Source organism: Microcaecilia unicolor, chromosome 1, assembly GCF_901765095.1.
Source record: "Microcaecilia unicolor chromosome 1, aMicUni1.1, whole genome shotgun sequence".
Taxonomy (NCBI): Eukaryota; Metazoa; Chordata; class Amphibia; order Gymnophiona; family Siphonopidae; genus Microcaecilia; species Microcaecilia unicolor.
Window position 1 is genome coordinate 502,278,638 of NC_044031.1, and position 26,255 is coordinate 502,304,892.

Sequence of the window (26,255 nt, forward strand, 5' to 3'; positions counted from 1 at the left end):
AACCTCAGCCCATACATATATGCAGATGATGTCATGATCTACATCCCGTTTAAACATGATCTAAAGGAAATCTCCAACGAGATCAACCAAAGCTTCCAAATAATGCACTCCTGGGCGGATGCATTTCAGTTAAAACTCAACGCAGAAAAAACACAATGTCTTATACTCACCTCACAATATAACACAAACAAATTCACCACAATAACCACACCAAATGTTTCTCTACCCGTCTCAAACACACTGAAAATTCTCGGAGTCACCATTGATCGAAACCTCACACTTGAAAACCACGTGAAGAATACAACTAAAAAAATGTTTCACGCCATGTGGAAACTTAAAAGAGTAAAACCTTTCTTCCCTAGATCCATCTTTCGCAATCTGGTACAATCAATGGTACTAAGCCACCTGGACTATTGCAACGCACTATACGTTGGCTGCAAAGAACAGACTATCAAAAAACTTCAAACAGTCCAGAATACCGCAGCCAGACTCATATTCGGAAAAACAAAATATGGAAGTGCAAAACCCCTAAGAAAGAAACTGCACTGGCTCCCACTCAAAGAAAGAAGCACGTTCAAAATATGCACTATTGTTCATAAAATTATTTACAGAGACGCCCCGACCTACATGCTAGACCTCGTCGACCTACCTCCTAGAAATACTAAAAGATCTGCCTGCACATTTCTTAATCTACACTTCCCCAGCTGTAAAGGATTAAAATACAAACAAACACATGCGACCAGCTTCTCATACATGAGCACACAACTGTGGAATGCACTACCAACAAAACTGAAAACAATTAACGAAATAACTAACTTTCGCAAATCTCTGAAAACCTATCTCTTCCGCAAGGCCTACCATGAGAATCCGTAATTTAACTATAATACTTCACCTCTTCACCCTGACTCTAAACAACGTCTTTCTTTAAAGGCTGGCCTAGTTCTTCTCTGTCATCCTTGATTTCTTTGTAACACCAATTTTATCTTTTACCCTGTAATGGCGATGCCATAACAGATCTTTGTAAGCCATATTGAGCCTGCAAATAGGTGGGAAAATGTGGGATACAAGTGCAATAAATAAATAAATAGAAGACCTGAGCATTTGCTAAGGGATTTTGGGACCTGGACCGTACCCTTTTTTTTTGCTTTTGAAGATTATCTTATGATGACTGTACCGTTTTCTTTTGATGACTGTATTAAGAGGGCTGTACCTTTTGTTATGAAGAATTAATTATGATTTTTGGTATGAAATTGCCTTGACAATAAAATACTTTGGTCCTGAGTCCCAGTATCAGCAGTATTCTGTCCAGGAACCCTGGGAGCCCCGCAAGCTTGCCGGCTCCACCCAAGAGGAGGAAGCGGACCCCCCCTCCCCCCCTTTACAATGTATAAAGGTGGAACTGATTGTATCATGTTAATCAGAGTTTTAGTAGCTGTTTTTAGAGTTGGAGAAAACATGAGTCTTTGTAGGTAGTGGTGGTTTTTTTGTTTGTTTTTTAGGACCAACAATGTAGATGCAGTACTTGAGGTTCTGAGACCACACAGGTCTCATTTAGCCTACCTGCTGAAGAGAGAGAAGCTTATGCAATCACTCTGTGTGTGGTTGTCCGCACCTAATAACTGTCCTATTCTGATTCCATACCAAATTTTCAAGGCTTCTCAGGGGTCCACAAAGATTACAACTATAATAATCATGTTGTGTCTCTTGTCTCCTCCAAGCATCTCTTCTGCTCTCTTCCACTCCCAAATCCTGTACTTGGAGCAGTCTGGCATCTTTTGACCCACCCATGGTTCTACATCAATCAACCTCACCTTACCTTTAAGTAGGGTTACCATACATCCGGTTTTACCCAGACATGTCTTTTTTGAGGACATAAACAGGTAGGCTGGTGGGTGGACGTGTGGGCGAGTGTCTTATCCTCCCCTCCCCTCCCCTCCTTTACCTTAGTGTGGTGCCCTGGTGGTCTAGTGACCTCTTTAGGGCAGAGAAGAGCCCCCTGTTTCCTGCATGGCGCATCTGCAGACTGTCTTTCTCCCTGCGCCGATTCAAAATGGCTGCTGAGAGTTCAAGCGGCAGCCTCACGAGACTTCCACAGAAGTCATGCATGGTCACTGCAAGCAGAGGGGCAACTAGTGAAAGCTTTGGCCGAGGTGGTGAGCTACAGCAGCCACGAGAAGAACTTGGTGCTGTTCACTACCAAGTTTATGTGGGTGGAGGGGAAGGAGGGAGATGTTGGATCTTGGGGGTGGGGGGAAGGAGATTATCAGTCCTTTAGGGAAGGGAAGGGTTGGGATTTGATATACAGTACAATCTCGATTATCCAACGTAAATGGGACTGACCTGTTGTCAGATAAGTGAAAAGTCAGATAATATGGAAAACAGTGGTAACCCCTTAAAAAATGCACAGAAAACATACTTTATGGTAAAGAACAGGCACAGGGTATCTTTAAAAATATTGTTTATTAACATTAATCAGTAATGAAAAAAAATGAAAAACATTGTACAGCTGGCATATTTATCTACTGTATACTCAGCCTCGCTAGAATTGTCTTCTGCACCAGACAATGTGAACAGAAATACAGAACCAAGCAAAGAAAAACATATTAATCTACTGCACATTCAGCCTCGCTAGAGTTGTCTTCTATACCAGGCAGTGTGAACCGAGCAGAGCTCACAGCTTTGTCTTCTCTAGTCAATAACAGTTTGAAGCAGAAATCAATATCGCAGAACTAAAACTAGAAACTCTCCAGATCTAAGAATGAGAGTATGAATAAAGTATTGTAAATGTAAATGAACAAATAGGAATAAGTGTACATACTGTACTGCATAAAATTCATTGTGCACAAAAACCTTACTATCAGAGCTTTTTTTGTGCCTGTATGCACCGGTACAGCATACTGGCACCTTTTTTTTCCCCCTTGCTGCTCATCCAATCTCAATTGGCCACCACTGCTGCTTCTCCCAATGAGCAGCTACTGCAGCCAAAGCAAGCAATAGCAGTCCTTCCCCCGTTTCACGATGAGCCCTGCAGCTGGTCTGTTCCCTTTCTCTCACTCCCCTTTTCCCCGCAACCCTCCTTACTTTTCTATAGCAACTCGGCAGCACAGCAATTAAGAGAGGCTGCCAGCGTTGGGCCCTTCTCTCTGTGAGTTCCACCCAGTGGCGTAGCAAGGGGGGGCGGGAGGGGCGGTCTGCCCCGGATGTCAGCTCGGGGGGGGGGGTGCTCCCTGCCAGCTCCCCCCCTCGGCGCATTGACACCCCCCCCCGACCAGCTCCCGCACCTTACCTTTAAAAAGAATATCGAGATACGAGGCGAGGCGCAGCGCCTCGCGCCTGCCCTGCACGTAAAAGAAATGTGGACCGTCGGGCCTTCCCTTGCTCTATCTGTCCCGCCCTCCACTGACGCAACTTCCTATTTCCGCAAGGGCGGGACAGACAGAGAGAGAGAAGGCCCGACAGTCCACATTTCTTTTACGTGCAGGGCAGGCGTGAGGCGCTGCGCCTCACCTCGGATACCAATATTCTTTTTAAAGGTAGGGTGCGGGAGCTGGTCGGGGGGGAGGGGGTGTCGATGCGCCGAGGGGGGGATGTCATCGTGCTGCCCCCGGGGAGGGTGCAACGGCGAACCGCCCCACCCCGGGTGGCAGCCCCCCCCACTACGCCACTGGTTCCACCTATGCAGAAACAGGAAGTTGAAACGAGTAGGCGGGACTTGAAGAGGGAAGACCCCGATGCTGGCAGCCTCTCTTAATTGCTGCACTGCCAAGTCTCTAAAGAGAAGTAAGGAGGGTTGAGGGGTGCGAGAGGAAGGGAGCGGACCAGCTGCAGGATTCACTGGGAAGCAGAGAAAGAAAGGTAAAGAGTGAGGGACCAGAGTACAGGTAGATGCCATACTGGGGGGGGGGGGGCACAGAGGAGAGGAAAATACCATACTGGGGGGGGGGGCACAGAGGAGAGGAAAATGCCATACTTGGGGGAGTGGGGTCACAGAGGAAGGAAAGATGCCATAGTAGGGGGAGGGCACAGAAGAGGGAAAGTTACCATAGCAGGGAGGGGATTCACAGAAGAGGAAACAATGCTGTACAAGGGTGGCAGGGAGTGGAAGGATGTTGGCTACAGGGTGTGGGAAAAAGGGAAGAAAGGGGATAAGCTGAACATGGGAATAAACAGTGACACAGAAAAGAGAAGAGGCAGGCAGGAACTATTAAGGATAGGGATGCGGAGGGGCAATGTTGAAAGAGGGTGAGAGAGGGACACAGAGGGTGCAATATTAAGAGGGGGAGAGAGGGACACAGAAGGGGCAATGCTGAAAGGGGGGTAGATAGGGACACAGAGTGCAATGTTGAAAGGGGGTAGATAGGGATAGACAGGAGCATTCTGAATGGGGGTAGATAGGCACACAGAGGGGGGCAATGATGAAAGGGGTAGATAGACACAGGGGGGCATGCTGAAGGGGGGTACATAGGCACAGAGGGGGCAATACTGAAAAAGGGGAGAGGGAGACAGGGACAAAGTGGGGTCAATGCTGAGAGAGAGAGGTAAATTGGCACACAGAGAGGGGAAATGCTGAAAAAGGGAAGGGGTGATAAGGTCATGGGGGAAAAGCTGAAAGGGGGGTAGATAGGCACACAGAGGAAGGCAATGCTGAAAAAGAGGAGGTGAGATAGACACAGAGGAGTAATGCTGAAAAGGGAGGGGAAAATATTTGGTGTTGTCCTGCATACTAGTCTGTTTTTGGGGAGGTTTTTAGGGGTTTCAGCTGGATTTTTATCTACATATTTTATTAGTTTATGATCACTCTTAGGGGTTCTTTTGTTGGACCTTGGGACTGGTGTACTATTTTCAATCATGCCTTTTTGTATGTGCCATGGCTAGTTAAATGGTGTGGCTACTGTAAGGGCGGAGTCATATATAGTGTCCCCGCCCTTAAGGTTGGCACTGTATGAGTACTGGTACCTTTTTTCCTACAAAAAAAGCACCGCTTACCATGATTTGCTTGCTGCAAAAACACAATCTCAAATCAAAAGTGGTTCCTTGGCAGGAAAAGCAGGCTCTTGGGTCACGCAGTGTGTCAGGTTCAAAAATTTCTGCAAAAGCATGGTCTCAGATCAGAAATGGTTCCCTGGCAGGAAAAGCTGGAAAAGCAAGGTCTCAGCTCAAAATATCTTTAATGTTCACTTTCTTTAGCACTTCCTTTCTGAAAAGTTTCTGCTCTGTAGACAAGAAATTGTTTTCCTCTTTTGACTGGCCAAAAATTGCTGCCATGCTCTAAAAGCAAGGTCTCAGCTTAAAACTTCAACAGAAGAGAAGTCGCGTGCTTAACTGCGATGAGGGGCACATGAAGGAGTATCAGCTGCAAAGCATCATTCCCTTGCAGAGAAGCATGGTCTCAGATCAAACATGGCAATGGAATGTTAAATGAATTGCTCAGAGTCACAAGGAGCTGCAGTGGGAAAATAAATAGAAAATTTTTAATCAAAATACAGCCCTAATCACAACAGATATATATTTTGCTGATCCACATAGTCCTTAACTACATGCATGTTATGATGCTCTCTGATGATTTTTTTTTTAGTTTTACATTTTACTTTTCCAGAACTATGAAATCAAAATCACCTGGACTGGATGGTATACACCACAGAGTACTGAAGGAACTCAAAAATAAAATTGTAGATCTATGATTAATAACCTGTAATCTATCATTATAATTGCCCACTGTACTTGGAAGATTGGAGGGTGGCCACTTTTTTAAAAGGGTTCCAGAGGCTGTCTGGGAAAATACAGACTGGTGTGCCTGGCATAAGTGCTTGGCACAATAGTAGAAACTGTTATAAAGAACAAAACTGTTGAACAGATAGACAGACATGGTGCAGTGGGACAGAGACAACATAGATTTAGCCAAGGGAAACCTTGCCTCACTAATCTGCAAAATTGTCTATGTAACGATAAGTGCTTCTTTTCTTCCCGCGTTTACAAGAATTTATGGTTGGTGAAGTATTACCATGTATTGTCACCATGCTTTATTTCCAAGGGAAGTTATTTGAATGATTGTGTGGAACCTCAATATATATGAGTGATATTTTAGAGAATATTTCAAAAATATAAAAAGAAAAGAAGGAGAAAGATTTAAATAGCAAAAATCTGGATAATAGTGGACACTAAAGGAGGTTTTTGGCCCATGATAGAAAGAAGATAGCTGGATGCATATATGACTGGAAATTGAATTACTTCCAGAATCAAGACATGGGTATCTTCAGCGATAACTGAGGCCCTTTCCTCCTATGATCATAATCACGAGATACTGATGTATTAAGAACCAATAAGATATGTATGTTTGGTGAAACACTCATTTTCTACTGTTGAGGATTTGAGTGTTTACTACAATTGTTGTAGAAAATTATCTCCAGTTTTGTGGTTGTACATAAGAGATTGTTAACCAATTAATTTATGCATATATCTCAGCAGTACCCCCAAATTTGGGCACCATATATAGAATCCATGGAGTAATGTCAGCAAAGCAACTAAGCCCTATTCTGAAAGGATGCATATGGCATAACACTTAAACGCAAGGGGATATTCATACGAATGGATCATGGGAGGGGCATGGGCGGTGCTACCAATTACTGGCACAGCTTTTACTGTCATTTATGTATGCCCTTGCCACGTTTGCAGTTACACCAGGTCTATGGTTGGTGTAACCTCAGGTGCCTACATTTTAGGCGAGCCAATGTCGGGTTATGCTAATATTCTATAACGAAATCTGAGCACCCATCGCGCCTAACTTTAAGCATGGCTTATAGAATAGCGCTTTTTTCAACGCTGATTTTTTTTAGGTGCCATATATAGAATTTAGCTGTATGTGTATACTTTTTACCCATGCATGCAGATACAAAATCACCCCCTCAGTATATGAGTAGAGAAATAAAGGAGTGTCTGTTGCTAAACTCATGTCAACATGTTTCTCCAGTAACACTGTAATAACATTGAAAATATAACCCACTTATTCGTATGCTTTCTTATAAATACTTAGATCAGAAAAAAATAAGACAATTATTTTCAATGATTTACTTGTAGATTCAAATACAGATTGCTTTTGTAGAGTGGAAATTTAGTTGCAGGAGCAGAAGCAGTTTATTTTTAATCAGTTGTGCCCTAGTGACTTTAATAGCCTGTTCTGTGCCCTGAAGGGAAGAAGAGAGAAGGCGTAATGGTGATTTATAGAGAGAAGCTGGAGGTGATTAAATTGTTGCTTTGCCAAGTTAGAGGCTTAGAAAAGTCTGCTCATTAAGGTGGGAAATGACCAGAACTTAAGAAAATGACTAGTCTATCAAGCTTCAAATAATGTAACTGCGGCTACTGACAAATTTTAAGCATTGATTTTCAAGATTTCTCAATGTGGAAATAAAGGTTAAGAAACAAAATAATATAAGGTGATAGAAACATAGAAAACACAGGCAGACATGGTCTATCCATTCTGCCCATCCAGGCCATCTTTCTCCCTATCACTCCCTTAGAGATCCTATGTACTTGTCCCAAGCTCACTTGAATTCAGATACTGTTTCTGTCTCCACCACTTTCACCAGGAGGCCATTCCACAGATCCACTACCCTTTCCATGAAGAGGTAACTTCTGAGTCTTATCCCCTTTCACCTTTATCCAATGCCCCCTCAATTGAGACCCTCCTCCTGTGCATTTATGTTACAGAGGTATTTAAATATCTCTATCATATCTCCCCTCTCCCACCTTTCTTCCAAAGTATACATATTGAGATCTTTAAGTCTGCCACCATACATTTTATGACAAAGACCACAGACAATTTTAGTAGCTGCCCTCTGGACCGACTTCTTCCTGTTTATATATTTTTTTGAAGGTGTGGTCTCCAGAATTGTGCACAATATTCTAAATGAGGTCTCACCAGAGTCTTCTATAGGGGCATCATCACCTCCTTTTTCCTACTGAAATTCCTCTCCCTATGCACCCAAGCATCCTGCTAACTTTCGCTGTCATCTTTTCTACCTGTCTGGCCACCTTAAGGGCATCACATAAGATCACACCTAAGTCCTGCTCCTCTTTCATGCACAAAATTCCCTCACCCCCTAAACTGTACCCTTGGATTTTTGCAGCCCAAATGCATGGCCCTGCATTTTTTAGCATTAAATCTAAGTTGCCAAATTCCAAACCATTCCTTTTAGCTTTACCAAGTCCCCTCCTCATGTTATCTACGCAGATTTTGGTATCATCCGCAAAGAGACAAACCTTACCAGACAGCCCTTCAGAAATATCACTTACAAAAAATGTTAAAAAGAACCAAACCTTGCGGCACACCACTGGTGACATCCTTTTCCTCAGAATGAGCTCCATTTACCGCTATCCTGTGTCGCTTTCCACTCAACCAGTTCCTAACCCAGGCCCATACCAAGAGAACTCAGTTTATTTAATAGTTGTCTATGCAGAACAGTGTCAAAGGCTTTGCTAAAATCTAAATACACCACATCTAGTGCTCTTCCAACTCTCTGGTCACCCACAGAGAGATGATCAAAAGCCCCGCACTGTTCCAAACAGCACCGATGATCAGAGATAATTGCATGCAAATTTTAAGCATGCAATTATCTCTGATCATGGGGTAGAAGTGCAGGAGAATTGTGCCTGAGCATGTGCTCAGCACAATCCTCCCACACTTGTTTGACAGGTCTGGGCTGTCAAAAGCACAAACCTGTCAAACACAGGGGCTGGAGGTCCATGGGACCACCAAGCCCCAACTACCCCTGCCCCGAGCAACAGGGGCTGGAGGTCCAGCGGACCTCCGGTCTCCCTGACAATCCCCCCCCCCTCAGAGTCATGGAGGACTGGAGATCCGGTGGGTCTCCAGCCCCTCCTAACTCCCCTCAACATGTGCAACCAGTCCCTGGTGGTCCAGTGGGTGACCAAGCCCCCCCCCCAGCGACAGGGGGGCTGGAGGTCCGCTGGACTGCTGGTCCCCCCCGATGATCCCCCCTAGGTTCAGGGAGGGCTGGAGATCCAGTGGGTCTCCAGCCCCCCCAGCCCCCCAGCCCCCCAGCAAAGGGTCCCTGGTGGTCCAGTGATCAATCAGCCCCCCCTCTCCCTACCCCCCTACCTTGTGGGTCGGAGGAGGGAGGTAGCCTGCCTCCCTCCTCTTCCTGCGATGCTGCAAAATGGTGGCACCCAGCCCTGCCCAGTGTATCCTGGGATGTGCTGGGGATAAACTAGGTAGGGCATGTAGTAAGAGAGATGGGGGATGGGAAGTAGTGCAGCATACCTGAAGTAGAACATTATAGCTAAAAATTTATAGAACAGGACCTATGTAATTGTCCTGAGTTAGTACCCATTTCCAGAAAATTTAAACAGGAGATACAAATGAACTTCTGGCTCATTTATATCTGTAGCTAAATTCACATGTGCTCATACCCATGAATGACAGCATCTGAAATTTAAAGGAGCTCTCTGGCCTGAATCGGAGATCCTCCTGGGCCCCTCCTCCAATCCCGATGTGGAGCTTGAAACATTAATGAAACACCCTCCCCAAAGCCACACCCTTTCTCTAAACCAGACCCAACCTACTTCACCTTCATCCCCACAACAGACACCCCTAGGACCCCAAACTATTCCTAGGGGTCTGGGAGGGGTGATGGAGAAAGGAGTGATCCAAACTCACTCATGCCCCTAGCAACTGCATTCTTCAAAATGTTGCATTGACTCCTAGTGGTAGTCTTTCAGTACTACTCTGCCATATAATCCCCTAGTGGAAGCACTACAAGACCTACCACTAGGGGTCACTGGCACCAGTTTGAATTAGGCAACCACTGCGGCAGAAGAAAGTGGGGATTTCTCCTGCCCCATTTCTGCCTACAGCCATTGGGGTGAGTCAGGGTCCTAGGGGTATCTGGGAGTGGAGTGGGTGGTACAGTTGGGCCTGGCATTACAGTTGAGTGGGTGGTTTGGAAGGGTGGGACTTCAAGGATGTGGTTTTGTTGATCTTTCAAACTCGATGTCAGGGTTGGCAGCGTGGAGGAATTAGGCCCACTACCCATCACGGAGTTTTAATGTTCCTAGAAGACTGCCGATTAGGGCTGGAGGGCCTTTAAATTTTGGTTGCCATCATATAAAGGATGCCACAATTATTTTAGCTTGAGTATGAGACAATAACTATAGCTTATGGGCTGTATTTATTTTCTCAGCAAAAACAAGCCTGCAAAGTAGGTTTGCATTGCAGAAGCTCATTACTGCCCTGTTTGCATAAACTTTCACATGAAGTGTTCTTCACATGAAACTTTACTATTGTGAAGTGTACTTTTGCAGAGTGTCTTCACAAAAGTGCACTTTGTTAAAAATAACACAAAATGCCTGCATTTTGGTATTTGTGAGAATTTCCTAGCATTGTGCATTATTGTTTGTATGAAGTACTAGTCACTTTCACTTTAGCACGTAGGCCCCCATATGATGAAAGAGTGAAAGCACCCTGAAGACTCCAGGGTCAATGTTTTTATACTCGAACACTCACTTCTGTCAAGAAACTCCAGCCAGAAAAAATTCAACCATGACTGATCTTCCCTAATGATAATCAGATCTGCTAAGAAGCTCAAATATCTTGTTCCTTCCTATTGAGAGACTTTTCAATACCAGGTGATTCACACCTTTACAATGGGGTATACGCCAATCTCTTTTTTGCATGTTCATATCATCTTCTTCTCTCAGAAGTGCTCATTGTTGGTCCACTAGTGTATTTGTGTTAATATTCACCTATGTTATTTATTTATTTATTTATTTATTTATTTATTTATTTATTGCATTTGTAACACACATTTTCCCACCTATTTGCAGGCTCAATGTGGCTTACATAGTACCGTAAGGCATTCTCCTAGTCCAGTAGAGGAAAAATTACAATGTAATGTTGAGGTCGAATAAGGTAGATATTATGTTAATGTTTGCCAGTAATCCAATTTTTATGATACCCCGAAGCAAAAAGTCTGTCCTATCTTTGTCCGCTGAGCTAACTGGGCACTGGTCTGAATATTGTCCGATACCTGGATATTCAATGCTGGAACCTGGATATGGCCTGGCACTGACTATCTGGGGTTAATTCAGCCCCATTCTGTAAGCAGCTTAAAAACTGATAACTGTAGCTGAGTTCCTACCCTATTATATTCCAGATGGAAACTGTCTTTGCATGACCAGCATTAGCAGTAAATTTAGTGAAAGTGCGGGAAGTAAGAAATCAAATCAAATTTATGGGCATAATTGAACTGCCCTTCCTGAGACTTCTCTTCAGGAATCATAGGAATCATGAGCGTTGATAAGAATTTTACCTAATTTGAAGTACAACCAGTCCCACTTTTGTCTTGTCAGAAGCCCCAGTGGGTCATAGGCTCCACTTAAATTACAAGAACTCACAGCTTCTTTCTTTTTACATTGACTTGTTATCATACTTTCTTAGATTTCTTTCTAAGATTTATAATTATGACCAGTCACAACAGGAAGGCTAACAACAAACCCTTGACAATGTTTTTTAGTCTTTTAGTTGGAGAATTTTAACTCTCTGTAATGGAAAAAAAACACATCTCAGCAGCCTCGGCCTCTTTCAATGTATTTGCAGCGTGGAGAAGTCTGAATTATCACTGCTGTGGCTGTGCACAATCCATGAATAAATGGAGAGCTTTGTCCCGGAAGTGACAGTTGGGAGACTTTAATGATTACATTTGTGTAAAAAAAGACTCATACATTTCAACCATTTCTGCCTATAAATAAGAACTACTTCACTACTTTGCTATTTACTGTAGTCTTCAAATTCCATATTCAAATATATTTATATTTGTAAAGTCAGGACATTGAGATTACCAATCCATGGAGATCAAATTTGTATTACCATCAGGTGGATTTAATTGTATTAATGAACACGAAGCTGGTGCATAAGTCATATTAAACATGTTTAATTTACTTTAGTTTGTAGTACTGGCATTGAATACACTAATGAGCCATTCTTCCTGGAAACTGTTTTTCTCCTTGAAGTTTGTTGAATGGAATAGAGAAATGCAAAAATGTTTACATTTTGTGTTATCAATTTTGAGATCTACTAAACCAGAAGGAAACTCCAGCCAAGCTGGAGAAGCGTTTTTATACAAGTGAAAATTGCTGCTTAACACAGAAACCACCTTAATGATACTGTAGGGCCCTTTTATTTATTTTATTTTATTTTATTGCATTTGTATCCCACATTTTCCCACCTATTTGCAGGCTCAATGTGGCTTACATGGTATTGTTAACATAGTTAACACAGTTATTCCAGTATATTAGGTATAGTTAGTATTGTGTAGAGGTTAATTAGGGGAAGAAAGAAGAAGGAAGGGATTTATAAGGGTATTTATAGATGATGGGCTTTCATAACTGAATGGGTTGGTGAAGTGGATTAGTGGGGCTGTAGGTTCTCATTGTAGGCCTTGTTGAAGAAATTTGTCTTCAGAGATTTGCGAAAGATAGTTTTACTAAGCTATGCTGAGAAATGGCCTTGGTATACCCTCATGTGGGACTTTCCCATGTGCTAAGCCCATAAGAAATAAGAATAGCCATACCGGGGGGGGGGGGGGGGGGGGTGTCTTTTACTAAAGCTTAGCTTCAGTTATCTGCAGCAGGGCCTATTTTATTCCTATGGGCCCTGCTGCAGATAACTGGAGCTAAGCTTTAGTAAAAGACCCCCTGGGTCAGACCAATGGTCCATCTAGCAGTGCTACCAATCCCAGGTTAAGCAGTGGCTTCCCCCTGTCTTTCTGAATAGAACACTGTAAAAAGGGGCTTTTTTCTATTTGTTTAATTTTTGGCTATGTGCTAATATTAACATTAACTCAAAAAAGGTGAACCAATAATCCAAAAGTAAGCCTTATGGAAAGAGGAAAAAGGACCTCATATGTCGCAAATAAACTTGTCTGTATACTACTTGAACTGATGCAGACATAAAACTTTTAGCTGAGCTCGTGAACAGTCACTATCACTGTACTGTTGGGAGCACTCAGGAACATTGATCAACGGTGCAGTAATAGTGACTGTTCATGATCTCTGGATGAAGCTATGGCGAAACGGATGCCTGTTTGGGCCTGAAGCTAAGATAAGTCACCCGTCTGCTATGTATGCTGACTGTCATATAGTTTTGAATGCACTCGGTTGAAGCTAAAGAGTTTAGTCTTCAGAACAGTTGTTGTTTTGACGCTTATTTATAAAAATCCAATTGAAAGAATGTTTACAAAAATGTTAATAAAAAAGAGGACTTGTCTAGGGAGTGGAGGTAATTTTTAGGACCTGTGATTACAGCAGTCTCTAAAAGTTTTATGTTTGCATCAGTTCAAGCAGTATACAGACAAGTTTCTTTGTGACATATGAGCTCCTTTTCACTCCTTCTATAAGGTCTATTTTTGGATTATTGGTTCACCTCTTTTGAGTACTAGTTAGTGGTAGCTTTGGTGAACATACTTTTGCCATTTCTCATTTGACTAATGTTAGCATTAGCATGCAGCCATTTAAAAAATTACCACAGGAAAACTTACCGCCTCCTAAAGACTTCCATGTTATGGATGCGCTAACCAGTTATCACGGCAGTAATGTCAGTGTGCTAACTGATTAGTGCATCCACAGGCATTCTCTGCCCCTGATATACCCCATCCAAAACAACTAAGTAAATATAAAAGTGGTTGTTGAAGAGATATTCAATATATTCCAAAAGATATTCGGGGGCCATTTTACTAAGGAGCGTAGGCACATGTGCACGTCCAACATGTGTCAAATTGGAACTACCGCCTGGCTTCCATGTGCCCCGGGCGATAATTCCATTTTTGACACACGTACAAAACACGCGGTATAAAACATTTTCTATTTTCTACCGGTTAGCGCGTGAGACCTTACTGCCATGTCAGTGGGTGGCGGTAAGGTCTCAAGCTGAAAATGGACCCACGCCAGTTCTAATTTTGACACGCATCCATTTTTTACTACAAAAAAGGCCTTTTTTTCAGGTACGCTGAAAAATGGACCTGTGTGCATCCAAAACACACGCCTACACCAGCACAGGTCATTTCTTGGTGCTCCTTAGTAAAACGTCCCCTCAGTATGCCCAGTATGGCTCTTTATAGATACAAATGATAAGAGCAGATCAATAATAGATATATATTAATTTGTATTTGTGCAATAGCAATCTTTTAGTTTCGCCCAACACTGGCTGTGTTTCGCCCAAAAGGGCTGCATCAGGGGCTATACTGTCCACCATATAGCCCCTGACACAGCCCTTTTGGGCAAAACTATAAGAGATTGCTATTGCACAAATACAAGTTAATATATATCTATTATTTATCCGCTCTTATCATTTCCATCTTGGAGATTACAGATCGATTGCCTTTCTGTTTTTTGGGACCCTCTTTATAAATATATGCATAGTGTATATATATATATATAATGTTATGTTGACACTGTGCTGACCATCTGAAAGCCCAGAAATGTACACACCAAATTGGCAAGTTTATGAACTGTGTTTTCAAGTTACGGATAGTAAAGGAAGTTGAAGTTGAAATACGGAGACCGCTGACTATTTTTTGGGAGAGTGACTTAAAGTGTGCCCAGTAAACAGATTACTCCACGGCCTAATGGGATAAAGCCTGGCCCTGGCCTGCGCCCAGCTTGACATCATGAATTCTGCTGAAGAACTTAGCTGGTGACTGTGAACAGAGTGAGTGGGACCAGGGTTACACTAGTATTCTATATTGGAATCTAGGTGCCTAGGTTCTGATATAGAATGGGTTCCTGCCATGCGGCCTCAGGTTGTCTAAATTATAGACTTTCTCCCATAGTCAGCAGTGCTGAAAATCTATATTGGTCACTGACCACCGCCACCACCTTCCATTTAGTTTAAGAGGCCTAAACTAAACATATTAATTATTTTATTTTATTTGTTGCATTTGAATCCCACATTTTCCCACCTATTTGCAGGCTCAATGTGGCTTACAGAGGTCTGTTATGGCATTGCCATTCCAGTGCGTCAGATACAATTGGTGATGTAGAGAGATTGAGAGTAGGAAAGAGTTCTAGGAAAATAGTTATTAAAGAAAAGTTTCAGACTGGTGAGGATTAGTGTGGTTGTAAAGTTAGGCTATGGGTCCTCTTTGTAGGCTTTGTTGAAGAGATAAGTCTTCAGGGATTTTCGAAAGTTAGGTAGTTCTTCGATTGTTTTCAGATCGGCAGGTAAGGCATTCCATAACTGCGTACTCATGTAGGAGAAGGAAGTTGCATGTATAAGCTTATATTTTAGTCCTTTGCAGTTGGGGAAGTGTATTATGCATATTGTGGCCAAATATTGCCACCCTCTGGTCCCTCACTCTGTCTTACCTCCCTCCACTTCTTTACTTCATGGATAGTGATAGAACAGTTAGAGGTATTTGCACCCTGGCACTTTCCTTATATGCAAAATCTATGGTTAGTGGAGTTATATGTTTTCTGGCTGTCGATAAACATATAACATCATTTAAAATGTATAACACCTTCGTATGTATTTCCATTATACTGCCTTCTTATTTTCCTAAGGCTGCAGTTGTTAAGATGTCAATATATTTTTTATCATTTTGCTGGGTAGCCATTGTGCCTGAAATACCTGCTAACAGGTTTCTGTTTCTTGTTCTTTAGGACAGCTTCCCTGCACGCTTTGGAGGAGTCCACTTCGTCAATCAGCCTTGGTACATCCATGCCCTGTACACTATAATCAAGCCGTTCCTCAAAGACAAGACGAGAAAACGGGTAATTTTAACACAAAAGCAATGAACACGAAGTGCCCACAGCAGATTTCTGCTCTCTGTGCCTTGCATTTTCTCTCTCTTTCTCTCTCTCTCTCTCTCTGAGCAGCTTGGAGACCAGGGAATATCATTCATCTGCTCTTTTGGCTGGAGATTCTGGTTTCATGAATAATGCTGCATAATTCATTTATTTTCAGAGTAAGGGTCTTAAGCCTTCGAAAAAGAGTTGTCGTGATTTGTGTTATATTTCCATACCAATGGGAGAGGGACTTCTGATTAGGAAATCCAGCACACCATCCCGCTGTTGGAGCTCTGTGTGCATTGCTTGGCCTCTATCATGTCAATATGTGCTTTTATGATGAAGATATTTTCCTGTCTTCCTGTTCTAAGCCTGGTTCTTTTTCTTATACTGCGCTAAGTTTCTCCAGCATCACCAAATTTCCCAGGGCTCCAGCTTGCTCACACAAACACTGTGCCCCTTGCTTAATTCACTGTTTGAATCTTGCATTCAGCTGGGAAATAAACTGTCAAAGGCAGGCAGAAGAATTCAATATGAAATATATTAGTGATAGCCACAGGTGAAATTGCTTTCACATAGAGAAAACTATTTCTCAGTCTCTATTAATTCATATAGAAATAGGCAGAAGCAGATGACCAGAGATTCCTGTTTGTGTCCTCTACAAGCTGGTCTTGTCTATGTGATAAACACTGTGGGTCAATATTCAAAGGGGTTTAACCAGGCAGAAGAGGCTCCTACCCAGTTAAAACCTGATGAGCTGGTAACTGCCAATATTCAGCAGCTCTACCTGGTTACGTACCACTGAATATCACCTGTCCCCATCTGCATGGATAAATCAAGTTTAAATGGACACACTTAAAGATCCTCCTCATTCAAAAGACGGGGACGATTATATGTCCAACAAAATTTTAAACTATAAGGAACAACACTGGATATTTACTCTTGATACATTACACCCTAAGGGTTTGAATAACCAATTAGACTGGAGCTCTCTGTTGTGATGTGTAAGCCGGTGATTGGCTAGAGAACGCCTTATTCTTACTGGGGGATCGTATTGTAAGTGTGGTGAAGCAAGCCAGCATTGTCGCCATGTAAGTAGTATTCTGGTTATGGCGTTCAATGTGGTAAGTGATATGTATTTTATACTACTTGCTTGTTGCTGTTGGGTTTGTTTGTTTGTTTTTTAAGTATTTGGAATCTTAGGATTGTCTGTTTACTCTCACATTTGCAGTGGACCAAACCTTGATGCAGCATTAGCGAAACATGCCACATGTCGGCCATCGGTCCTTACATAGAGTAATTAAGTTAACTTCATAAAGCTAGCTAAGTGAAAAAAAATTGTTTTATATATACAACTTTCCAAGCAATTGGAAAATAAAGAATTTCTTATAAAGGCACATGACCTGGGGCACATTTTCAAAACTCACAGTCCTTCTTTCTTCCACTTGGCTCTCCAACACACACAGTCAATGCTTTCACCATTCGAGCTTGGGAGCATGTCAACAGTCCAGAATAGAGATCCGGGGCTTTGGGAAATTAAGTGGGGCTTCTCAGTGAGGCCTTACATTTAAGAAATGAACTAAGACCTATCTTCTCAAGAAACCCAATGACTATTCCATACGTACTAATAGTTATCTTGCCAACCGCTGTAAAACACAGTATCATACAACCTTGTAAATGTAATTGAATCAATGTAATCTCTAACAACTGTTAAATGTAAGCCACATAGAACCGAAACTCATTTTTGGATAATTGTGGGATACAAGCATGAATAAATAAATAAATAAATAAATAAAATAAATTACCAGTCCAGGAAGCAAGTGTCCTCACTCCTGCTTCAGAGAACTACACTACACGCCAAGGATTTTATCTGATGCAAACTCAACTTTACTAAACTGTTCTGCAACAGGAAGCACATCCATTTATAACTCCATCTAAACAGTAGAAATCCTCCTGTCTGTTCAAGATCGTGCATTACAATCTTAACCAGCATCTTAAAGTAAAAAGGGCACAACAGAAATATCATATCTATAAAAATATGGAGAAATCTAACTCTTTATTAAGACCACATGGTTGCACAGTATTTAATTCAAAAATTAGCCTTCTGATCAGTGTTACCACCCCTCCATCTGGATTTAATAGTTCTGATAAAATATTTCAGGTCATCAATATCACGACCAGCCTGGATCCAGTGTTCAAGAACTGGGGCAGATAATGTGCCTATTGATACAGCTCCTATGCTCAATTAGCCTAACCCTAACCATTCTCTTGGTCTTTCCTATGTAAAGAAGTTGACATGCACAAGTAATAATGTAGATTGCAAAACGTGTATTATAATTGCTTGAAAAATTCAACTTGTAGGTTCTGCCAGTGGAGGGGTGAGAAAAAACAGAGAGGGTCAGTGAGTGCTTAAATGAGCATGTCCTATGTAAATCCTATGATGGAACAAGCTTCTCTCTTAAATTCTTTTCACTGGTGTAGGTGATGGCGGGGCGTTGTGTTTTAAAACAGTCATGATTTTGTAAAATATGCCAATGTTTTGTAATAATTTTCTTAATATCATGGGCAGACGTGAGAACTTAAGAGTACGTACTATGTCCTCTCTGCGATGTCCTTTTCCTCTGTTCTAGTCCCCCATAATGCAGCATTTAGGATAACCCTGTGATCAAATCTCACTGCAAGGACTGCAGTATGGTGGTCAAAATCTTCTGGTTCTGAGCAGAGTCGGCGTAAATGCAGGAACTGACAATATGACAAATTGCCCTTAAGCTGTCTATTATGGTAACTGGCGTAGTGTAAATAGCTATTTTTGTCTGTAGGTTTTTTGTACGAAGATGTAATTAACCTATAACGGTCCTTCATAATAAGGATGTCCAGAAAAGATATTTGGTTCTGATCGAATTGCATTTTAAAACTCAGATGAGGGAAGATCAAATGATGTGCTGAGAGGTGCAGACGTGCGTCTGGTCCTCTCCGGAGTCTCGCACCCTGCTGGATTCTGCTTTTTTGAGTTGAGCCAATGCCGATGAGGTGTGGAAATAGTTCATGGACAGATTCTTGGTTCCGAAAGAGGGATCCATGCCTGGAAGAGCTGTAAAGGCAGAGCGGGGGAAGCCGCACGTCAGAGAAGTTAAGATGGTGTTGGCGGAGACCCCTGAGGCCTCCTTGTTTACTTCATTGCAGCTGCAGCAGCTCACGGAAGCGGTGTGCAAGGCTATGGAACCACGCTTGGGGAAACTGTCAGAGCAACTCACTAGCTTGGAGACTTTGCTAGCAGATACAAATGGCCGCACGACAGAGCTAGAAGAAAGGCTGTTGGCGTCAGAGGATGCGGAGAATGCACTGGCACATGCCTGCTGGTGCTTGAAAAGATTAAAAGTCAGGCTGCCCACTTAGACGATTTGGAAAACAGATCCCGAAGGGACTATCTCCGGATTGTGGGCTTGACTGAAACGCTCCCTGATCGCATGCTGGGCACTCTACTGGAGAAATGGTTGTGCTCAGAATTTGGATTATCAGACAGCGTAGGATCATTGTGTTTGGAGTGGGTTGCAGGATGGTGGAAATCGCCCGCTCGTGTTGTTGATCAAGATATATTACCACATCCATAAAACTGAAATTTTAAAGGGCTTTCGTCAAAAACGTAACTCTTTGCAATACAACAGAGTCTCTGTGCGTATTTATCAAGATTATTCTACAGTACTCCAGGAACAAAAGTGTCGCTTTTCACCCATCTGCACAGAATTGCACAAATTACAAGCAAGGTTTTTATTTTTGTATCCGGCTCTGCTCATGGTACACCATCGTGGCCAGTGGTGTAGCTTTGAAACACCACAGGCTGCGCAGGAGTGTTTAAAGGACCTTAAAGACACTGCTGACCATAAACTCTAAAGTTAATGGATTACTGTTTCATCTCTTGCTTAGTTTTTAGGGTTTGCAACTTGCTTGGCTCACCATGGTGCAAGGTTTGTGTTAAGTGAGGGGACACAGTACATTAATGGAACAGAGTTTTTGAAGTATTGGGGTATGGAACCTCGAACATCTTTAGAGACATCTCCAGGTTTCGTCACATGATGCTGTGGGGGAAGAGATGTGGACACACAGAGGGATGGTTGTTAGAATGGGTTCCCAGTGAGGGGGAGGGGAAGGGAGGGGAAACAGATGCATGATAAGGGTGGGAGGGAAAGTGGTGGGATGCTTGGCTGTGTGAGAAACATTGCGCAGAGGGAGTGGAAGCAGGGATACTCATTATACTTTTGTTATGTTTTTTGCTCCTGGGTGAGGCTGGGTATCTGGTAGTGTACAAAATGATGGTAATCTGGGTTTCCACCATTACCTTCCCTATTAGGTTTTGAGTAAGATTTATTTATTTATTTATTTATTTGTTTGTTTGTTTGTTGCATTTGTATCCCACATTTTCCCACCTATTTGCAGGCTCAATGTGGCTTACATATTACCTTAAAGGCATTTGCCAATCTGGTAGAAACAGTTACAATGTGATATTGTGGTCGTATAAGGTACACATGTTTCAGGTACAATGGGGTCGAAGAGAGGAAAGGTTGTAAAGTGTCCATTTCGAGCTTTGGTTTTGCTGTGTTACAGTTACAGTGGGGGTCGAGGAGAGGAAGGTTATGAAGTGTCCATTTCGAGCTTGGATTTGCTGTGTTGCAGGGTGTAGGTGTTTATGTTGGGTGAGTGAGATATGCCTTTTTGAACAGGTTGGTTTTTAGTAATTTCCTGAAATTTAGGTGGTCGTAGGTTGTTTTCACAGCTTTTGGCTGTGCATTCCATAGTTGCGTTCTTATGTAGGAGAAGCTGGATGCATAGGTTGCTTTGTATTTCAGTCCTTTGCAGTTTGGGTAATGGAGGTTTGGGATATTCTGGTAATGTTTCTGATTGGTAGGTCTATGAGGTCTGTCATGTATTCTGGGACTTGGCCGTAGATAATTTTGTCGACCAGTGTGCAGATTTTGAAGGTGATGCATTCTTTGATTGGGAGCCAGTGCAGTATTTCTCAGAGGGGTTTGGCACTTTCGAGTCGCGATTTACCAAACATCAGCCTGGCTGCTGTGTTTTGAGTGGTCTGGAGTTTCTTTGTGAGTTGTTCCTTGCATCCCGCATAGATTCCATTGCAGTAATCTACATGGCTTAGTACCATTAATTGTATTAGGTTGCGAAATATTTCCCTCGGGAAGAAAGGTTTTAAGTGTTTTAAGTTTCCACAATGAATAGAACATCTTCTTTGTTGTGGAGTTCACTTGGCTCTCGAGTGTAAGGTTGCTGTCGATAGTGACACAGAGTATTTTCAGACTGTCTGAGATAGGGAGGGAGTTTTCAGGGGTGATTAAGGTTGTGGGTTTGTACTGTGTTGAGATGAGAGGATAAGGCAGTGTGTTTTTTCAGTGTTAAGTTTCAGCTGAAAAGAGTTTGCCCATGAGTCCATGGTGTTCAGACCGAGTTTGATTTCATTGGCGATTTCGGTTAGATCATGTCTAAAGGGAATGTATATTGTGACATCGTCTGCATAGTTGAACGGGTTGAGACCTTGCTTTGATAAGGATTTGACCAGTGGGATCATCATTATGTTGAAAAGTATTGGTGATAGTGGAGATCCTTGAGGTACTCCACAGTCTGCTTTCCAAGGTGGGGATATGTTTAAGATTGATTTCACTTGGTATGTTCTGGTGGTTAGGAAACCCTTGACACTAGGCACAACCAGATTTGTCTCTTGGGATGTCTGTGGCATCAATTCCCATCTAAAGTGAATAGATCTCATATTTATCAGGGAAATTCCAAAAACCCGACTAGGTTGCAAACATCGAGGACCGATATTGAATACCTCTACCTTAGGATTTGTGTTTCTTAGGAGTTTCCTTGAATGTTCACTGCCGCTAGAAAAATGCTTTTCTTTTAAACTCCCCCTGGTAAGGAAGAAAACATCCACCGGTGTGTTTCTGTTGCCTTGAATTGTACCTTGCTCTCTCTTCCCTTTCTTTGTGGACTTTAAATTTGAAGCAAGACAATTTTCTTATATAAGAAGTTTACCTTTTGTACTTAGCCTATTGATAGTTTGTAAGTACAATATGATTATCTTCAAATTTTTTCTGTATCAAGAGTATTCTTGGATTTATTTTGAAATGTTGATAAAAAAAATTCTAAGAAACCCTCCCTCTGGTAGAGAGGAAGGTACTTGATAATTGCTGCACCTGTAAGGGCTTGTAACTGCAACCACCAGTTCCCTTGATTAGAGCAGTTGCTGTAGTTGAACTAGTAGGTTTTCCCAAGTTTTGTCTCAACCTGGCTCTTTGCTGCCTTCACAACTCCACTGCCTCCTGGGACTTGTAGTTTCCACTATTCTTTAAAGTGATATACACCTTTATAAAATTCCCCTGATTTACAGTGAGAAGAAATATGGTCTGGCTTACTCTTTCTTCTCCCTAATAAGTACATGCCAATGCCTTATCACAATTAATAAATGACCAAAGTTCAATGTACCTTCATGCCCCACAGCTTCCTACTGTAAACAAAACTGTACTCTCCATTCTATATGTTCTTCATAACATCTGAGGTACATGTAGCCCACTGATTTGCTGTTCCCAGTGATCTTTTCTGGTAAATTAGGAGCTTATGCTGGCATCCCTGGGAGAAACAGAACAGACAATAAACTGATAATTGGATAAACTTGATTGACCTCTCAGAAAGCAGCAGATACAATTCAGTACAGCTTCAGCACAGAAAGCCTTTTTCTAAGCAGTTCAATAAAAATATGTACCTGCTCTATGTCAGCCTGTTCCTTGTGTCTGCAAGCGCTCACCCACTCAGTTCCTGTATCTCACATGCTCTTGCAGGAATTCAGTTTATACAGGCTTACTGTGCTGTTGAATTTTATGATCTGCTGATCTTCCTGCTTCTTCACTTTAACTCTTTTCATAATCTACTAATTGATCATATATGCATGTTCTCTGGAATTTGCTCGAGCAACTTAAAAGGGGCCCAGATTTAAGATTTTGGTGCCCAGAGATAGAATTTAAGAGTGGGGAAGGGGATCTTCCAGGAAGCAGAGAGTGGAGAGGGAAGGGGTGATGATACAGATTACCACAGCAGCCTAGATGGCCTGTCCCCAGAGCCTGCTACTTCAGCAGACTATGGAGACTTGTCAATATTTTAGAACTTAGTAAATTTACAAAAAGGCAGAGATTTGTTCCATCCTGTCTATACACAGTTTTGGACTTCTCCAAAAACCACTTCCTTATTATTTTTTTTATTTTATTTTTTTTTACAGATCTTTCTCCATGGTAATAATTTGAACAGTCTTCATCAGCTCATACATCCTGAATGCCTGCCTTCTGAATTTGGAGGCACACTTCCTCCTTATGACATGGGAACTTGGGCTCGGACATTGCTTGGTCCTGACTACAATGATGAAAATGAGTACACCCATACTTCGTACAATGCAATGCATGTGAAGCACGTACCTGCCAATCCGGAGAGAGACTGCTCACCTAAACACATGAAGAGGTGAGAGAGAATTTCTAACACAAGACCTTCCAAACTTGTCAGGGTGATGACATTTCGCAGAAAATCAGTCCGGTTTTCAGGATATTCGCTATGAATATGCATGAGAGAAATCTGCATCTGTTACAGACTCAATATAGTCAAGTTGCTCATGTCTATTCATGGCAAATATCCAGCTGCAGGATCACTAGGTCTTGTTTGGGAAGCCCTGTCGTAGGAAGAATTCCTATACTTATTAAGAATGACTCTTGTTTAATGTATTGAAATCAGATTATGCTTAGTCACTTTTACATAAAAGAAAATCTTTAAAATGGAGAGCACGGACCACTTCAAAAATACAGAAAACTTCAAACTGTTCTGCTTTCAAAGCAATATAAGTTGGACTGTTGTACTTAGAGGTAAACAATCTTTACCACTGTGGCTAACCCTAAACAATTGTAATTATATGCACAAGTCCAACTCAATTCGTACTATATATATATGTTGTTTGTTTGTTTTAGTTTGTATTGCTTTAAAATGACATAATAGTTTAGAGGTTTTTGTTTTTTTAAATATTTTTTAAGCACTCACCTTTTGATAGCACTTATCATTTGGGTTAGACTGGTGGTGTCCGTGCTGCCAGCAAGTGCAGTTGGAGAAGAAAATTAAATTAATTCTTCATTAAAGAGCCCTTGTATTTGTGCCTGCGCTGTTGTTGGCATGTGTATTGGACGCGCACAGGTTCATTTTTCAGCGTGCCTGCAAAAATGGCCTTTTTTTTGGATGAAAATGGACGTGCAGCAAAATAAAACTTGGTGGGCATCCATTTTGGATCTGAGACTTAGTGGTAAGGTTAACTGGGCAGTCATCATCATCATCTGCGCATGTACACTGCTGATTACCGCCCGGTTAATCGCCACGTGGTAGAAAATAAAAAATATTTTTCTGCCGCACATATCGGATGTACATAAAAACTGGAACTAGCGCCTGGGGCTCATGGTAGCCAGGTGGAGGTTCCAAATTGACGCGTGTTAGACATGCATAGGAACCTACGTGCCTTAGTAAAAGGGCCCCTGAATGACCTCTTAAGAGATATTCATTCTGGATGGAAGGACCATTTTATTAGTAGGCTGCTGTGATTGTCTAATGTTTGACTTTTGCTGCTGTGCTCTCTGTATAACTGCTCTTCTGTGTTTTAGCTACAGAGTACGTTGAGTAGTCTTCTGTCATTTTGCTCACTGTTTTGAAATGCTGCATACTGCCCATTGGGCACAGAAATATTTACACATCTTTTTCATAATAAACTTAATTGTTGCTGCAAGTGAATGCGTAATGGAACATAAAGAAAATTTTCTGTTAGTAGAAAATAATGGATGCTTCTTCCGTAAATAGTGACTGTTATCTTTTACATGGCAATCAGGAACTGATATCTCATCAACATCATAATTACTCCTCTGATTACCCTTGATTGTGTTTGCATGAAAAGCTGTTAATTCATCAGTTCTCTAAGCTGTAAGCAGTTGGAAGAGAAATGCACTAGAAGTTCATTTCAACTTTGTTAATGACAAACCCCCCCTCCCCCTCCTCTTACAAAGCTGCGATAGTGGCTGCTGGTGCGATAATGCCGACTCAGCCCATTCAAAGTGAATGGGTTGTGTCAGCATTGCCAAGCAGCAGCCACTAGTGTGGTTTTGTAAAGGGGGGGGGGTAAGTAATGTGAATGTTATTTTAAAAACCATCAGATTTACCCACTGTCTTAAGCAAACAATGGTACTGCTAACTGGTGGTATAGCACTTCTTTCATCGGGCTACTCTTTTAAGGTTTTTTGTTATTTTTTGTTTCCAAAACCACAAAAGTGTTTCCCAGGATCACAGTCCACTGCACTAGCCACTAGGCTACTCCCGCACATCTCCTGCTACAGTATGTGCAGCCCGTGTCATTCCTTGTGTGTGTGTGAGACTAAAAAGTTAGTTACTTCTTCCATTAAACGCTTGGTTGAAGAGCCAAGCTTTCACCTGCTTCCTGAAGTAGACATAGTCTTGTGTTAAGCGGAGCCTTTCAGGCAGCGCATTCCAGAGTGTGGGGGCTACTCCAGAGAAGGCTTGCTTCTGGGTATCACATTGTGTAATGTCTTTTGGAGAGGGTGTGGTTAGTGATAGTCCTTGAAAGGACCTTAGTGTCCTTGGCGGTGTGTAGAGGGTCATTCTGTTCTTCAAGTACTCAAGGCCATTTCCTTTAAGAGCTTGAAGATCAGACATAGAGTTTTAAATTTAGCCCTGAATTGTACTGGTAGCCAATGAAGTTTTTGTAAAAATGGTGTGATGTGGTCACGTCGCTTGCAACCTTCTACAAGTCTTACTGCAACATTCTGGATCATTTTCATCCCACATGTGAGTTCCTAGATGGTTATATGTTGACAAGTTTGATATTGTCTGTAGAAAGGCATATGTAGAAAGAACTGTTACATTGAACTGCTTTCTGTCAATTTGAAATTAATGGTTGACTTTTTATTATTAAGTATTGTTTATGTTTATTATTTCTGTAACCCATCTGGGCATTGTTGAGAGGATGGGCTAAAAATCGAGTAACTAACTAAATAATTAATAAATAACACATTGGCCCCTGAATTTTAACCCATAAAAAAATTCTTAGATCTATGTGCGCTTTTGTGATATGTAGCTACAAAATATAAATGAGACCTTAGCTCATCTGCTCCCCATAGCTAAATATCTTGTAAAATCTTTTATTTGTTCGCAGCTATGAAAACATTCAAAAAATGTTAAATAATAGCTCCTCACACAGCAGTAGTGGCAGGGGTTTTAAAAGTAGGCCACTGGCCCCAGTGTCAGAGCTCCCCCAGGTGACATAAATGGTTGAACAACCAGTCGTGTTCTGGGGCTCAAAAAAGCAAAAGTCTGAGCTCACCCCTGCAAAAGACTACCCTCATCCCACCAAAGTAGGTGCA

General features: G+C 42.0%; 1 protein-coding gene across 1 annotated transcript in view; it reads left to right on the forward strand.

The window, feature by feature from the left end:
- The window catches only part of CLVS1 (clavesin 1), a 152,234-nt gene that overhangs the window by 75,664 nt on the left and 50,315 nt on the right, over window positions 1-26,255 (forward strand). Inside the window, 2 exon segments of the mRNA XM_030214853.1 lie at window positions 15,670-15,780; window positions 23,078-23,313. Of these exon segments, the coding sequence (XP_030070713.1) occupies window positions 15,670-15,780; window positions 23,078-23,313 (347 nt within the window).